Source organism: Staurois parvus, unplaced genomic scaffold (genome assembly GCF_062004578.1).
Source record: "Staurois parvus isolate SC_StPar_1 unplaced genomic scaffold, SC_StPar_1.0 ptg000218l, whole genome shotgun sequence".
Lineage (NCBI taxonomy): Eukaryota > Metazoa > Chordata > Amphibia > Anura > Ranidae > Staurois > Staurois parvus.
Window position 1 is genome coordinate 219,320 of NW_028318014.1, and position 15,787 is coordinate 235,106.

General features: G+C 40.6%; 1 protein-coding gene across 7 annotated transcripts in view; it reads right to left on the bottom strand.

Moving 5' to 3' along the window:
• The window catches only part of PAM (peptidylglycine alpha-amidating monooxygenase), a 248,266-nt gene that overhangs the window by 191,890 nt on the left and 40,589 nt on the right, over window positions 1-15,787 (bottom strand). For all 7 annotated transcript variants that reach the window (XM_089679111.1, XM_089679107.1, XM_089679108.1 and 4 more), the window contains exon 4: window positions 10,656-10,713. In XM_089679111.1, the coding sequence (XP_089535237.1) occupies window positions 10,656-10,713 (58 nt within the window). The remainder of the gene's footprint in view (window positions 1-10,655; window positions 10,714-15,787) is intronic.

Genomic DNA, 15,787 nt, shown 5'->3' on the forward strand with positions numbered 1-15,787 from the left:
ATATCTGTAGATCACCGGAAGTGGCCTTGTTTCATATACTACCCGCTCATGTTCCCAAAAAATCGACTAAACTAATTTTATACCTCTTGCTGGCGGCTCGTATTACCATAGCTAGAAGTTGGAAACAATCTTTGATCTCGTTAGATTGGATAATGGTGAACGATAAACTTACAAGTATTGTCAATAACGATGTGTCCAGATTTGAGGGAGCTTGGGAGCCTTGGACCAGTTATATTTCTATATCATGAGAGTCTTACAGCTGACCCCCCCCCCCCCTTTTCTTTTTCCTTTCTCCTTTTCCCTTAAGAGTTGTTTCCTCTTTCTCCTCTCCCTTTCTTCTTTATTGATTGCTGAAACTTGAATATCTTGATGGTACTGGCACTCTCTGGGTATATCACTATAGCCATTGTTAGCCACTTTTTTTGCGTGCCTATCTGTGTTCTGATCGTGTTCGATATGTCGTTCCGCCATGTGGGTGGACTTTATTGCCATCTCATTTTATGCTATTGTTTGCTTGTTTCTCAATAAAAATATTGAAATATAAAATATCTAGTTCAAGCACCTAAAAAAAGATATTGAGGAACTGGAAGAAGTGCAGAGGGGCATGCAAGAAATCATCTGTGAGGAGAGATTCGCTGAACTGAATTTATTCTCTTTTGAGAATAGACAATTAATGGGAAATATGATCACAACATGTAAATACATAGGTGGTCCATACAGTGAACTTGGTATAGAGTTGCTTATTAAGGTCATTAGAAAGGACAAGGGAAACTAGTTACATCTGGATGAAAAAATAAAAAAGAATGTGCACATACGGAACGGCTTCTTCACAGTAAGAGCTGTGAAAATGTGGAAGAGACACCCTGAAGAACTAGTTCTGGTCAGCGCAGATTGTTTTAAATAGCTGGATGCATTCCTAAATACATAAAGTATAACTGATTAAGATTTATATGTAATAACATCAGAGATGGTTGATCCAGGGAATACTGGATTGTCTTCTAGGGGATCAGGAGAGAATTATTTTTTTTTTTTTTTTAGTCCTCTCCTTTACTAACCTCTGTCCTCCGCTCTACTGACTGCCTGTACAGCTCTGGCTAAAACATTTGAGAATGACACAAATATCAACGTCTGCTGCCTCAGTTTTCATGATGGCAATTTTCATATACTCCAGAATGTTATGAAGAGTGATCAGATGAATTGTAAAGTTCCTCTTTGCCATGAAAATTAACAATCCCAAAAAGAAAAATTCCACTGCACTTCAGCCTTACCACAAAAGGTCCAGCTGACATCATGTCAGTGATTCTCTCTCAACACAGGTGTCAGTGTTGACGAGGACAACGCTGAAGAGATTACTCTGTCAAACTGACTGAGTTAGAATAACAGACTGGAAGCTTTAAAGGGAGGGTGGTGCTTGGAATCATTGTTCATCCTCTGTTAACCATGGTTACCTGCAAGGAAACACGTGCAGTCAACATTGCTTTGCACACAAAAGGGATTCACAGGCTAGGATATTGCTGCTACAAACATTACACCCAAATGCACTTGTTGCATTTGGCAGCAGCACCCTTGGGGCTCATTCACATGTAAAGTTGGGAGGTGGTAAAACCCTGCAGTTGAGTCATGCTTTTGCTGCCCCCAGTCTCTACCCCCTTTAGCTGTTGAGGCAGCAGCCAAACGGTGTACACATGCCACAGCTGGAATTAAACCCCCTGTTGCTTTTGGTGGATGCTACCGCCTGCCAATTATGACCCAGTCAAATAAATAGGAACACTCTGCAAGCGCCTCTCAACTGCATGTTTCTGCTGGGCCCAAGGGGTTAAAGCAGCTAGTGAGAAAGCAACACAACACTGCCTGCTTTAGCCCCTTGTTTTCTATCCTGCACAACACAGGTGTCAAACTGACAGCCCTCCAGCTGTTGCCAAACTACAAGTCCCATGAGGCATTGCAAGATTGACAGTTACAAGCATGACTCCCAAAGGTAGAGGCATGATGGGACTTTGCAACAGCTGGAGGGCCAAAAGTTTGACACCCCAGCTGCACAAGGTTCAAGGGCACTTGCAAAGCGGGTCCCTCTGCATTGCACTCAGATTTATGCTCTGGGATGGCGGGTCAGCAAGACCAGACCATGATCTAACAGTCACCTGGCTGAGATCTACTGGTTGCTGACCCACGGAGCCAGTGCTGGAGAGGGGAAATTAAGATGAACTGGTTACTTTACTCTTGTTGGGCCAAAAAAAATCTGTTACATTAAGAAAATACCAACATGAGAAGCAGAGATGGAAGATGCCCTTTTCTGACATCCAAATGCCCTTATTATAGTATATAAAAAAAAAGGAAAAACATAACCGGCAGTCTAATAAACAGCATTATCAGTTTTCTACAGATATTGGTGTCTAAATAACTCATTTATTTATTAATTAGTACAGTGATGTCTCATTTAGAATGCTATAGTTCGTTTTCAATATAAGGGTTGTAAACAATGTTAAACAACCTACTAGAGCTGCACTCCCAGCATGTGGTCTTGTCAGAATATGTATGGGAAGCAGCATTCCCTGGAATGTTCATGCATATGTATACATTCCAGTGATGAGATCATCACATTTTTCTGATTCTAGCCTTATTTCAGCATCGTCTGCTTCCTGCAGAGAAAATGCATTTGGTCCAGAAAGATAAAGAAAAGCATGTGTACTAGGGAGGAATACATTTGAATTCCAGCAGCTGCATTTAAATTGACTTTGCCACCACTAAATAATTTTGTAAAAAAGGCCACCCTTCAAAAGAAAATCACTAAGTCTTACCAGTCCAGCAGGCAGGGTCTCCCAAATTCACTCTCATAAGAGCTACAAAGCCTGAAGAATATATTTTTGGGAGTGCTGGATGCCTGGTCCCTAGCTCCCGCACAATAGTGACATAGCAGCCTGCAGGTGGAACCATAGCTTGCAGCAAAGAACTAGCTCTTTGACACTCCCAGAAGTGTCAGATGCAGCATATTCGGGTGCTTTAGCTCTTTAACAGTGCGAAGAAAGGAGCCACCGACCACCAAAGTATTTTTTTTTTTATTGATCATGGTGATAGTCACTTTAAAGTACACTATACTGAAGGCCACACAAAGTTTGGAGGTCTTTGGCTATTGACTCTAAAGACTGTTGGCGACTTCTGCGCACTGTCATTTTATGTGGCCGAGTTGCTGTTGTTCCCAGCTGCTTCCGCTTTGGTATAGTACCACTAACAGTTGACCGTGGAATATTTAGTAGCAAGGAATTTTCCACAATGGATTTTTTGCACAGTTGGCAACCTATCACGGTAACACGCTTGATTTCACCAAGCTCTTGAGAGTGACCCATTCTTTCACAAATGTTTGTAGAAGCAGTCTGCATGCCTAGGGGCTTGATTTTATACACCTGTGGCCCTGGAAGTGATTGGAACACCTGAATCCAATGATTAAGACAGGTGTCCCAATACTCTCGGCAATATAGTGTATCTGTAAAAGCAATCACTAAAACGAACTTCACTGTCACTTAGACGAACTCTAAAAATGTTAAATGTTATTACAAAAGCAATTTGTAATATTTGTAAAATGAAAATACCTGATCAACCTACCATAAAAGTCCTGACTCACGCACATTTTATAGGTGACAATACTCTGTGGGCCTGCACTGTCATCCCACCACATGTTCTTACATCAGCCATACCAACACACACTACAGAAAGTGGCTGCAGGAAAAGGTGCAGGTGAGCAAGGACATAAAAAAAAAATAATTCAATAAGAAGGTGAAGACACTATTTCATAGAAGAACCTGGCAATTTTTACAACACAAAATGTTTTAGCAAATGATGTCATTCAGTTAGGGTTTACAAGTTTCAAATCTCTAATGTCAATTTTTTGTAGACATAAAACAGTATAAAAAGGACAAAGTTTTGCTTTCCTAAACCAGCATGGATTTCACAATTCAGTAGTCTACATCTGCCCATGGAATCATTATTGGATATAAAATGTTCACTTTAAGATGCTGCCAAGCATGAGCTAGTGCATTTACTACATACAAACACAGATGTTAGTTGGGCACAAATCTTGAAAATCACTAAATACATAGCAAAACTAGACAAATACGGTACATAGGCTGAAAATGCTGAGCTTTCAGAGAATTTTCTTTGAATTTATTTGCTGTATATAAATGTTAAATCTGTATAATATGTAAGCCAGACACTGGCAGGAGGCTAACAACGGCAGCTGCCTGATTTCTCAGGAACATTACTTTAAGAATACATTGGGGCTTTGCAATATTTGGAGAGAAAACACTGCTGTTTGTATTCCCACTTGGAATTTATTAAACAGGAAAAAGTTCTAACCCTTGTTTAAGAAATTCTGCAAAAAAGGAAGATCTAATCAATGGGAATACAGACGGCAACATGAATTTGGCAGAGGTTTCAACCCTTCTCCATTGGTGTGGCACCAAGGAATACTGGAATCTTGCTTTAAAAACCCCATGACTGGCTTCCATTTCAACTCTTGCCTGCCTCTATGTGCAGCTACTTTTCTGGACTGGAGAGGAGATGATAGCCTCCTTCGGTTCAGATGTTATTAAGCCTTCTTGAGCAAACTCTAGAAGTCCTAAGGAGCTGCCATAGGCAAGCAAAAAAGTAGAATGCAGAAGTACCTACTGCTACTTTCTTGAAATGGTGCTTTTTCATGCCCTCTAGATAAATGGCTAAATACATAGCTCAAATGCATACGTAGGTACTTCTTTACCTGGCAAAGGGTTTGCATTCCTGCATGCAGCACACTTGTTTGGCTCCTAGTTCTGCCTCTCTTTCCTCCAATCTGAGTGCTAATGTACACGGGATTACAGAAGGCTGAAGTCAAGAGAAATTCACCCGAAAATGCATTTATTTTTCAATATATAATAGCATTAACTTCTTTTTTTAATATCAGCCCAGAGATCAGCTTTACCCGAAATTTAAGATATCTTTTTATTAAAGTGGAGCTTTTGTCAGAAAATACCTGATAAATTACTTCATGTTGGCTTCTTTAGCAGGTATAGCTATTTAACCACTTGCCTACCAGGCACTTATAACCCCTTCCTGCCCAGGCCAATTTTCAGCTTTCAGCGCTGTTGCAGTTTGAATGACAATTGCGTGGCCATGCAACATTGTACCCATATGAAATTTTTATCTTTTTTTTCACAAAAATAGAGCTTTCTTTTGGTGGTATTTACTTGCCGCTGGGTGTTTTATTTTTTGCGCTATAAACAAAGAAAAAGAGCAAAAAATTTGAAAAAAAGGTTTTCATTGTTTCTATGATAAAATTTTGCAAACAGGTAATTTTTTCTCCTTCACTGATGTGCGTTGATGAGGCTGCACTGATAGGCAGCACTGATGAGCACTGATAGGCAGCACTGATGGGGCGGCACTGGTGGGCACTAGTGGGTGGCACTGCTGGGCACCGATCATCAGGGCACTGATCATCAGTGCCCTGATGATGGGTGCCGATCCCTCCTCTGACAAGTGCCAGTTCTCAGAAGTACTTTCCTCACGCTGTGACAGCGTGAAGAAAGTGCAGCCGATAACCGGCAACTGCATTTCTTGGTGATCAGTGTGTCATGGGACACAGCTGATCACGTGGTAAAAGGCAGCTGTGATTGGTCTTTTACCATATCACGTGATCAGCTGTGTCCATAGGACACAGCGATCACAGAGATCGCCGGGGGCGCGCAGGAGAGAGCGTTCAGGGAGGACATCATATGACGCCCTCCCAGAACTGGCCGGCCGCACTGAAGTCGTCATTCGGCTATCTGCGGTCGGCAAGTGGTTAAAACATCAAAAATAAGTACCTACACTGTGTAAAATCCAGCAAAGGCTTGTCTTACCCTGCTCTGCACAGCCTCAGTTGTCCTGTAATTTCGGCACTGTGATAATAATCAGTGAGTCACTAGAGGCCGATCAGCTCACAGCCTAAAGATTAAAGCCTTATACACAGGATGAGAATATCGAACAAAAGACGGTCCTTTTTTTTTTCCATGCTAGTGTCATAGCAAACATAATAGGTTATAAAGTTAAGGAAATTCTCGTACAACAGAATACAACTTCAGAGGTAATGTAACATGTTGTATTATATTGTAATGTATTCTTCCATTTCCAAGCATGTGTGGTCTTGGTCTTCTGATTTTTTTCCATATGAATACTGTACTGACTAAAAAGAAAATCGTGTTCTGGTATTGTACGATAAACATTTTTGTATTTGTCCATTCAGATAATTTTGCATGAACGGTGATTAGTGTCTCTTGAGAGCTGTGTACCAACAATCAGATTATCGTACGATTGCTTTGAAAGCAGTATTTTTCGTCCAATTTTCTGATCGCGTGCACTAGGCATTACTGAGAGGGGAAGAAGCAGGAATTATACAGACTGTGCTGAGGAAGGACAGAACAGGGAATAAGAAAGTAAAGTAGGAGAGGTGACAAGACTAATTCTGCAGCCAGGGAGATGTCTTATCTTATCTCCCCGTTCTCAGCTGTGGCATCCTGTTAGCCTTCCTCTCCAGCTGAGCCAAGACATACAATCAAGCCTGGAAATGATCACATTTTAATTACCAAAAGTGACATAGTTTTTGAGAGGGGGAGAGTTTCCATTAAAGAAGTGACTTCTTTGGGCTTCAACAAAATGGTGGCCTCCAGCAAGAAGAAACTGGAGCAATGCTGGAAGATATTTACAGCACACACTCATTTTGGTAGTGTCATTGTTAATGTGGAATGTATGTGGTTTTGGTAAAGAACATTAATTGTTATCAAACTGTTATGGGTAAAGTTCTGCTTCAAAGTGAACAGTGCTGAAGTGGTCAGTACCTGTGTTAGCCTTCCTTAAGTAATTCCTCTGTCTATGTGAAACCCCCTCTTACCCAAGTTTGGACTGCACAAAGGACATTTTTGTTCACATTCAAATTAACCCCCCCCCCCCCCGCTCTTAATGCTAAACCCCTCCCCTGTCCTTCTGCTGTTGAATGCCAGAATATCACTGAGCAGTAGAGGGTCATGCATTTTCCAATTAATGATAGGGGATTGCACTTAATGTTGAGAGTGAAAAGTGTCAAGTCCCCAATGTTTAGCCTAGGAGCCAAGGGAGTTCACACAAGCAATTCAGTGTGGCTGATTCCCTTTAGGCTGGATCAGGTGCAATTTAGGGGCATTATAAGTCAGGCTACTCAGTGTAATTGATACTTCTTGTTTTTTATTTATTTATTTTTTTTTAATACAGTTATAAAAAAAAAAGCAGTGTTTGCTGATGGGGAACAAACTCCAATCCTGAGCTACCCCAATTGTTTTCACAGCATTTTAAATGACATACTAGCTGTAAAATAGTCAACAAAACAGAACAGATTTGCTGCTGATTTAGAAACATAACAAAGAAGCCAAAAGTTCACACAAGGCAAGAAAAACATGTATTTACTTGCTTCTTAAACACCACACACACACAAAACCTTCATCGGCCGGCCACCCCACCCCCTAAGTATGTATTTCTTCAGCGCTAATGATTGCCATGGCAACTCCAAAGCCATGGCCTCTGGAGAAATGTCCTTGTTGGCCTCCTTTACATCTGTATTGTCTGCCAGGCACAGCATAATAAATACCTATTTTGCAGAACAAAACAGAGCAGAGCAATTTGTATGGAAATGTGCCCCTTACTAATAATTTAAGAAGCAACCAGACTTAATTTTTTTTTAGGAAAAAAAAAACAAACAAAAAAAAAAACAGACAAAATTCTGGAGCAAAGCTGAATTAAACATTTATCTCTAAAATGGCAGCAATAAACTCCGGTAATCATTTATAGAAAGCCAACAACCCCTATTGGTCTTCCTAAATTACCAGACCATCTCCGTAAGTTGAAAGTTTACAATGAACCTGCCACCCAACTAAAAACAGAAGTCCCACTTACGAATGGCTAACATTAATGTGCCTCCTAAGGTTTTCTTTAGCCAGATCCTACTTTCACTTTGTTACCATAGACTTGACCCCTCATATCTTGGCTATTCCCTGACCAACAACTAAACCCCATAACACTATCTTCTGGTCTAGTTGTGACCCACATGCTGGAAAGCCCGTAATCAATCCATGGATTCAGAATCCCAACTGGACAACAGTGTTCATAAATTTAGAAATTACTATCAGTACGTCCACTCACTTATCACTTGCCAAATAAAGTCACACTGTATGGAAGATCGCTTAAGTTTCCCGGGGTTGAGCTTTAGGCCTTGTTAACACCATGTGCAGACACGTGAGTTTTTCTGCATGCATTCTGAAAGAGCACTGCTGATTGCAGTCTTTCTTACATTGCATCCACAATGTAAGAAAAAATAAATAAATGCACATTTTTTACCTGCAAAATGATGTGCATTTATTATTTTTTTGTAAAGGGTGAAGTGGGGCTGCACCTGCACTGCAAGGGTTACAGTAACTTCTCATTTAGTCTAGAGCAGGGCTTGAAAAAGCCGCTTGCCAAATGCGAGGAGAAATTCTTGTGTGGCGAGTGCAGATGATGGAACGGCTGCACCTGCGCTCCAAGCCTCATTGTGAAGCCGAGTTCTGGTTTACAACTTCTGGTTTCTTCAGCACCGCCATTACATTGGCAGCGCCGCTGAGGGGACAGGTGAAGAAGAGGTCCGCTCTCCTCCGCTGAGAGGAAACACCTTGTCCACCACCGCGGGGGACTCGAGGAGAGGTCCGCTCTCCCCAGCCGTGGGGGACACAAGGAGAGGCCCACTCTCCACCGCCTTGGGGGACACAAGACTTCTCTAAGGTCTCTTCTGGAGATAAAAAATACAACATGTTTACAGTAACTATTATTCCATGTTTTTTGGCATAAAAATAAGCACTTTTTCTTATGCTATACTTCTGTAAACTAAACTTACATCTTTTAAAAGAGAATTTAGTTACTAAAGTCTCTTTTTAAAGATGCAGGAGATAAACAAAAAAAAAATACAAAATGTTCACTACAGGTTTAAACCTGTAAAACTTGTTATTTTGATTGCACACTATTGCTATTAAGCTATTGCTGTTATATTGACATAATAAAGCTATGTCATAATTGCAGTTTTTTATATTTTAGACTCTTTATTCTAAAGAAAAATGTAATTTCATAAGCTTTAAGGGGGCGTGGTTGGGGGCAAAGTTGGGGGACGGGGTGGGGTTGGAGGCGGACCTGGGCAAGCTTGGGTGGGGCAACTGGTGGAGAGTAAGGTTTGTGCCTGGCTAGGAGGTCTAGACTCGAAATTTTAAGCCCTGGTCTAGAGGAGTTTTTGCACTTTAGCTTAACTGACCCTCCATTCCTGAGCAGATGCTGCACCCCCGCATCCCAACAGTGGTCTACCCCTCAACGTCATCACGTTCACATCCACTGCAGGGCAATGCTGTGATCTTGACGTCAGGATCCTAGACTGCTGGACCATGGAGGAAAAGATGCTGCAGAGATTGGTCCAGCCATGCAGCAGAGCGTAGGATTGGGTAAATAGATCATCTTCTCTCTGTCACTTAGACCTAAACAAGCAATTACCATTGAAGTGTGGGTGCAGTCCCACTGCAAGGGATACGATGTTTCCCAGATTTGAGCTTTAAAAGGTTCTCTCTGGTCAGGAACCTCATCATACTTAACGTTACCCCCTAACCCCTGTAAATTATATTGTATATAAAAAAACCATGTTATATGCCAGAAATACGTAGAGGGCTATTTTCTTCCAAAACAAACTGGGGAATTTTCCTGGAGATGAATTTAAAACCAGGTAAAGCTGAAACACATTAGTGTCTAGACTGCTTCTTTTTTAATGTCTAGAGCCATGAAAAAAAAAAAAAAGATTTAATGCAGAACACAACTAACAACCTGCCATACGAATACCAACTTGCATTATGTCATTGGCCAATAAGGATGTTCCTATTACTCAGAATACACCGTAGTTACATTTTAATATATCCCACACAAACACAACTAATTTGTACAGACGTAGATCAATGGGTTCCTTCAATAAACTTCGTTACAATCCATGTTTCACGTAGAGGACTAGATGTGTTTCTAAGTTTTACATAAATGACTGGTAATGAGAAAAAGTAACTGCAAAATATAATTTAGCGATTATCTGATTGCCTTTGGTGACCAGGAGGGATTTTTAAGTTATTGGTAGACATTGCAGAAAGAAGATAGACCTGGGAACTCAAGTGCAGTGTTTAGGAGCTTTGCAGAGATATCAGTCATGGCGATTGAACCCACAAACATCAAAACAATGAGTGAACTGGCCATTTACGATCAATTGGTGACTATGGTCTTTTCCTTAGAACCATTTTATTTTATGCATGTAAAAATCCTGTTTAATGTTGCAGAATAGAAAAGTTATCACTTGGACAGAAAAGCAATGTCTAACAAATGGGGAACGTTGGAGTGTTAGCCATGGGCACTGGTATTCATTCCACCACCACCATTACTCTTACAGCCACCAAAACAAAATGTTAATGTGGCTCTTTTTTTTTTACAAATTCCAATGTGCAATGTCCAATTATGCAAGAAAAAAAGCAGTTTAAGGACCATCTTACAGAGGAATATAATTGCTTATATAATCGAGTAAAAACCAAGTAATGCTACATTCACAAGGGTATTTTTATATGCATCATACATACCTACATAGGCTTCATCATCTTCTGGCAGTCGGTATGACTTGCAGAGATAGGTGTCAGACTGAAAAAAAAATGAAGCATTCTTAGAAGCACGTAAACATCCATTTGGTTTCGACTCATTTAAAATACAGGCAAGATCATTAGAAAGTGACAGTTTAATTTAGAATGTAGACAGTAAAGCACAGAACTTACTGCCTCATCAGACAGATAACTGTGCAAATCAAAATAACATAATAGCAAGGAACTACAAACGGTTTATCTTGGATGTTATTTACAAGACAACAAATTTCCATAAAGACAATTATTGACCATCCACTGCTACACGTTAGAGTACAGACCTGGCTTTATTTAAAGGGTTTCCTCAAATTAAGTATAGCCAGATAAATAGAATGTGTTCCTATGGAAAGTCATGTAGATGCGGATGAAATGCAGTGTGATTTGGAAAAAGGGTTGTGTGCGAGTTTGTGATGGTGCGATTTGTATTTGCAGTCCATAGAGTTCAATGGGAAGTAAAACTGCATGAAAAATGCATTGGCGTTTAGCCAAAACCACATGTGATTCACAGGGCAAAATCTTCCTGAAAAATGGAGCGATTTCACACCACAATTGCGTGAAGTGGGGTTAGGTGCATTCCACCGTGCAAAAACACCAGCTGTGACTGGGCTCATGTAAAAATCTCATTATCCGGTCTTCAATTACACACCGACTTACATTATGAAATATTGTTAGGCTCAGTTATAAAAGATCTAGATTCGCCCCTTTTACAAACTTTCCCCAGACCTTTCATCTTGAATAGGGGAGTGTTAGGAGTCAAACAGGCACTGATTTACTAAAACTAGAGAGTGCAAAATCTGGTGCAGCTGTGCATTGTAGCCAATCAGCTTCTTCAGTTAAGCTTTGACAATAAATCCTGGGAGCTGATTGGTTTCTGTGCAGAGCTGCAAGAGATTTTGCACTCTCCAGTTTCCGGAAATCAACCCCATTGTCTTCAACCACAAGAGCACACAGCAGAATCAATAGAGCTCAATTTATTTATTTATTATAGGTACTTATATAGCGCCGTCAATTTACGCAGCACTTCACATATATATTGTACATTCACATCACTCCCTAACCCTCAAGGGGCGTACAATCTAAAGTCCCTAACTTTAGATTCATACACATACTCGGGCCAATTTAGACAGGGTACAATTAACCTACCAGCATGTCTTTGGAGTGTGGGAGGAAACTGGAGTACCCGGAGGAAACCCACGCAGGCACAGGGAGAACATGCAAACTCCAGGCAGGTGGTGCCGTGGATGGGATTCAAACCAACGACCCTAGTACTGGGAGGCGGAAGTGCTAACCATTTAGCCACTGTGCTGCCCAGCTCTAGTCATTTAAAAACACATGTAAAAGTGAGGTGAGGATACAGATTTGAAATGGTCAACTTCATTAATCTTGGGCACACTGGCACAGATTCAGCAGTACTGCACAAAACAGGGACACCCATTTGAAATGGGAAGAGTGGGCACAGAGTTGTGATTCCACATATAAAGTCTAATGAGAGTGCCCAACAAACCCCCAAGAGTCCAACGTTTTAGTGATACAACTGGTATATAGCAGAAAAAAAGTCGACGCATGATGGGAGCCAAACAGACGCCACCTTCATCTGCCCCGATGGAGGGAGTTCGACCATGGAAACGTGTTGGATTTTTTTCTGCTATAAACCAATTTTTATCAACAGAACTAGACTACTGATGTGTGTATGACACTCCTATTAGACTTTGTATACTGTAATTAATAAAGATCTGTTAATTGACACTGGTATGCATTCCCTGGTAAACGTTGGGGACAGCGAGAAAGGTTAGGCAGGTAACAGAGCAACAAACACCAGACTAAGGGCTCATTCACACTTGTCTTTATTTCTAACTCTTGCCAAATGCCCCTATAGCATTTTACAGGCATTAGACAGGCGTTTGGGAAGCGTTTTTAACGCTCCTCAAACGCCCCATGCGAGGTTTTGAGACAGTTGATAGGCATTGCCAAGAGTTAAAACCACACCACAAATGCCTATAATGAAGTTAAATGGTATTAACACATCACAACCGCACCGCAAACACCTGCCAGGCGTTTGCGGAGCGGCACCATAGACTTGAATGGGAGGCTTCAACTTCTGACTGGACACGAAGCGTCAGTTTTGCCGCCACACGACGCTAACGCTTCAGTGTGAACAGCACTGTGTGCTGCCATGTGCAAAATTTTCATAGGCGTTTGAGCAGCGTTAAAAACGCTTCCCAAACGCCTGTCTGACGCCTGCTGACAAACCTAGTGTGAACTGAGCCTTAAAGTGTTACTAAACCCACAACAGTAAAATCAGTCTGTACATGCAGTAAAGCATGCTTGTTATACTCACTGTGGAACCTAAGGAGTTAATCCTCTGCATGTGTAAAGATGCGGTTTGATTCGGACTTCTCTAATCCTCTCCTTCCAGTGTCCCCCTCTTATCACTTGATAGGACAGATCGTGTGAAGTTACTGTGCACATACTCAGTTTGGTGTGTATTGCTAGAGAGGTTGTTTTTTGTTCTTCGGGAATGAGTGCATGTGATCAGCCCAGGGCCAATCAGCACTGTCCAGAAAGAGGTCAGGGGTTCCGCATCCGCCTGGAGCAGAGTGAAAACTCCTCCTACAAGATTTAACATGTGCTTGACTGGACACTGTTATAAGTCACAAGACTGCTCTAACTGCTAATGAGAAAAAGTACTTAGTTTATATTTACTAATATAATTGCATTTCCATGTTGTGTGTACTGTGGGAGACCAGATATAGTGAATGCAGGGTCCTGGGTTTAGTAACACTTTAAGGTACCTTTCACTTAAAGCTGGAGAGTCAGGTTCAGGCAAAGTAAAGCTAAATATGAGAAAAGAACTATCATAAGTAGGCCTGAATCTGAACTGCTGAAATCGCAGGCAAGAGTTCCATGGATTTCAATGAGTCTTCTTTAAATGAGCACCTTACCACCTCAACTAAAAACACTGGACTAGAAGAAAAGGGTGCACTGCCCAGAGCAGAGGCTGTATGGACACCTACATTCCGGGAGAAGCTTGCAATCTGGTATTTTATGGAGCACAGAAGCTGCATGCAATTTCTGACCAGAAATAGCAGTCTGCCAATTCTTTTCATTTGAGATACAAAATCTACTTTAAATTGCCAGTAAACTATACAAGCATATATTCTTAACACAGAAAAGTACATTCTATTGCTCTCGGCCTCCTCCAAAATTAAATTTTTCCCTTTTTTTGCTGCTGTGATCTGACTTCCTGTTATACGGTGGCTATGTCTATTCTCCATGGTCCCACTGTATGTTGGAACGTAGCCACCCTCTCTTGCTCTCTCCCGAGATGGACTAAGGACTATGCACTACAAGATTTGTAGCGTGAATAAAGCAGTGCAGGGCTCGTTTCAAACAAATAGAAGTGAGGGGGAAAAGGAGAGGTTCAGAATCTCCCAGAGGATGTTGGAAGGAAGCGGAAACACACAGTAAGAAGCAGTTAAGAAAAATAGATTACAGGGCCATAAAATAGTGGACACGTATGGATTATTTATGCAAAATAAGGATATTGTTTAGTGTCACTTTAAGCTTTCCAATTGGCATTTCCCAATGCAGGATTAAATTATTCTGGTTTCGGTCGAGCAACGGGAAGTTCATACGTTGGCTTTTTTTTGTGAAAACTTGTGGCTCAGCTATGAGAAAACCTAAATTTTGCCTCCCGACAACTCCACACTAATCTTTTGTCTCTATGCCACAATCAACAGCTGTTCTTCCATAAAACATTACCAAACCAAACAAGCTTCCACAGCCAACTGATTAATGTACCCGCTCTGCCACTACATAGACATCATAGAAAATCGAAAAATGGATACAACGCAAGTCATTTACAACAATATGAACCAATTGTTAAACAGTAGATTTAATAAATTTATCAAAAACTAATACAAATTACTTTCCATAGTGATCATTATTTTCAGACATGGGACATTGCAGCTTGTCTTGGTGATCATTACAGAAAAGAAAAAAAAAAAAAAAAAAACTTGGTTCGTAAAGGTAAAACTCTATAAGCCTTTTTTTGGGTGGATATATTATACTGAAAATAACATTTGGCAGGGCAAAGTCAGTGAATTGAGTCTTTTAGGCCTGATTCACACCAATACATTTTTTTTTGCATAAACACACTACAGTCCATTTAATATGGTTTCCTATGGGACATGTTCACAACTATGCTTAAGACTGCTACCTTTTTGGAAAGGATCAGGGACTTTTTTAAATGCAAAAAGCAGAATTTTTGCTACAATAGAGTTCAACGGAGAAGCTGCCGAAATGCATGAAGTGCGTTTTTGCCACATTTTGCGTTTTTATTCTGCCCAACAACAAAAAAATGTCCACTTTAAAAAAAAAAAAAAAGAAAGCTGAAAAAAAAAAAATGCAAAACACTGCACAAATGCACATGCAAAAAGCACTGCAATACGGCCAAAAAGCACAATGCATTGGTGTGAACCAAGCCTTAGGTCCAATTTCTGGTATAGACATGCTTTGCTCATAAAAGGTCACAAGTCTATTTCTGATTCCACATAGTCAATACAGGTTACACAAGCACCACATTATTCATAAAAACCACAAAGTGATACCTATAATAAAAAAAAACTGCATTTGCAAAAAAGTACCTTATTTTACGTATGTTAGAAATAAAACAATTGCAAATCTGGCTGGCATATGTGAAATGTATCACTGCGAACAACATGAAAGAAACAACATAGCCCGTGTTTCGCTGACCTTTGAAATGTCAATCATTTATCATACAGAGAACACAAAATCAGCAGGGAATCAATAGGGAAGTGAGGTGCATGTTATTCTCTACATTAAAGTTGACGGCAATGGCAGCACTTGTCTCTACAAGGACACACAGCACAATTTTTGCTTTGGTGGAATGAGCACCACATCGCACACTTTAAAAAAAAAAAAAAAAGAAAATTAGAAGGGAGTTTCAGGAGTTTGGCAGAACTAGATAAAACATATTTGGACTTGACAGTGGTTTGGAAATACAAGGTGGCTGATCATCAGTTACAGAGCAGAAGGCCGTTGGCAATACTGAAGTT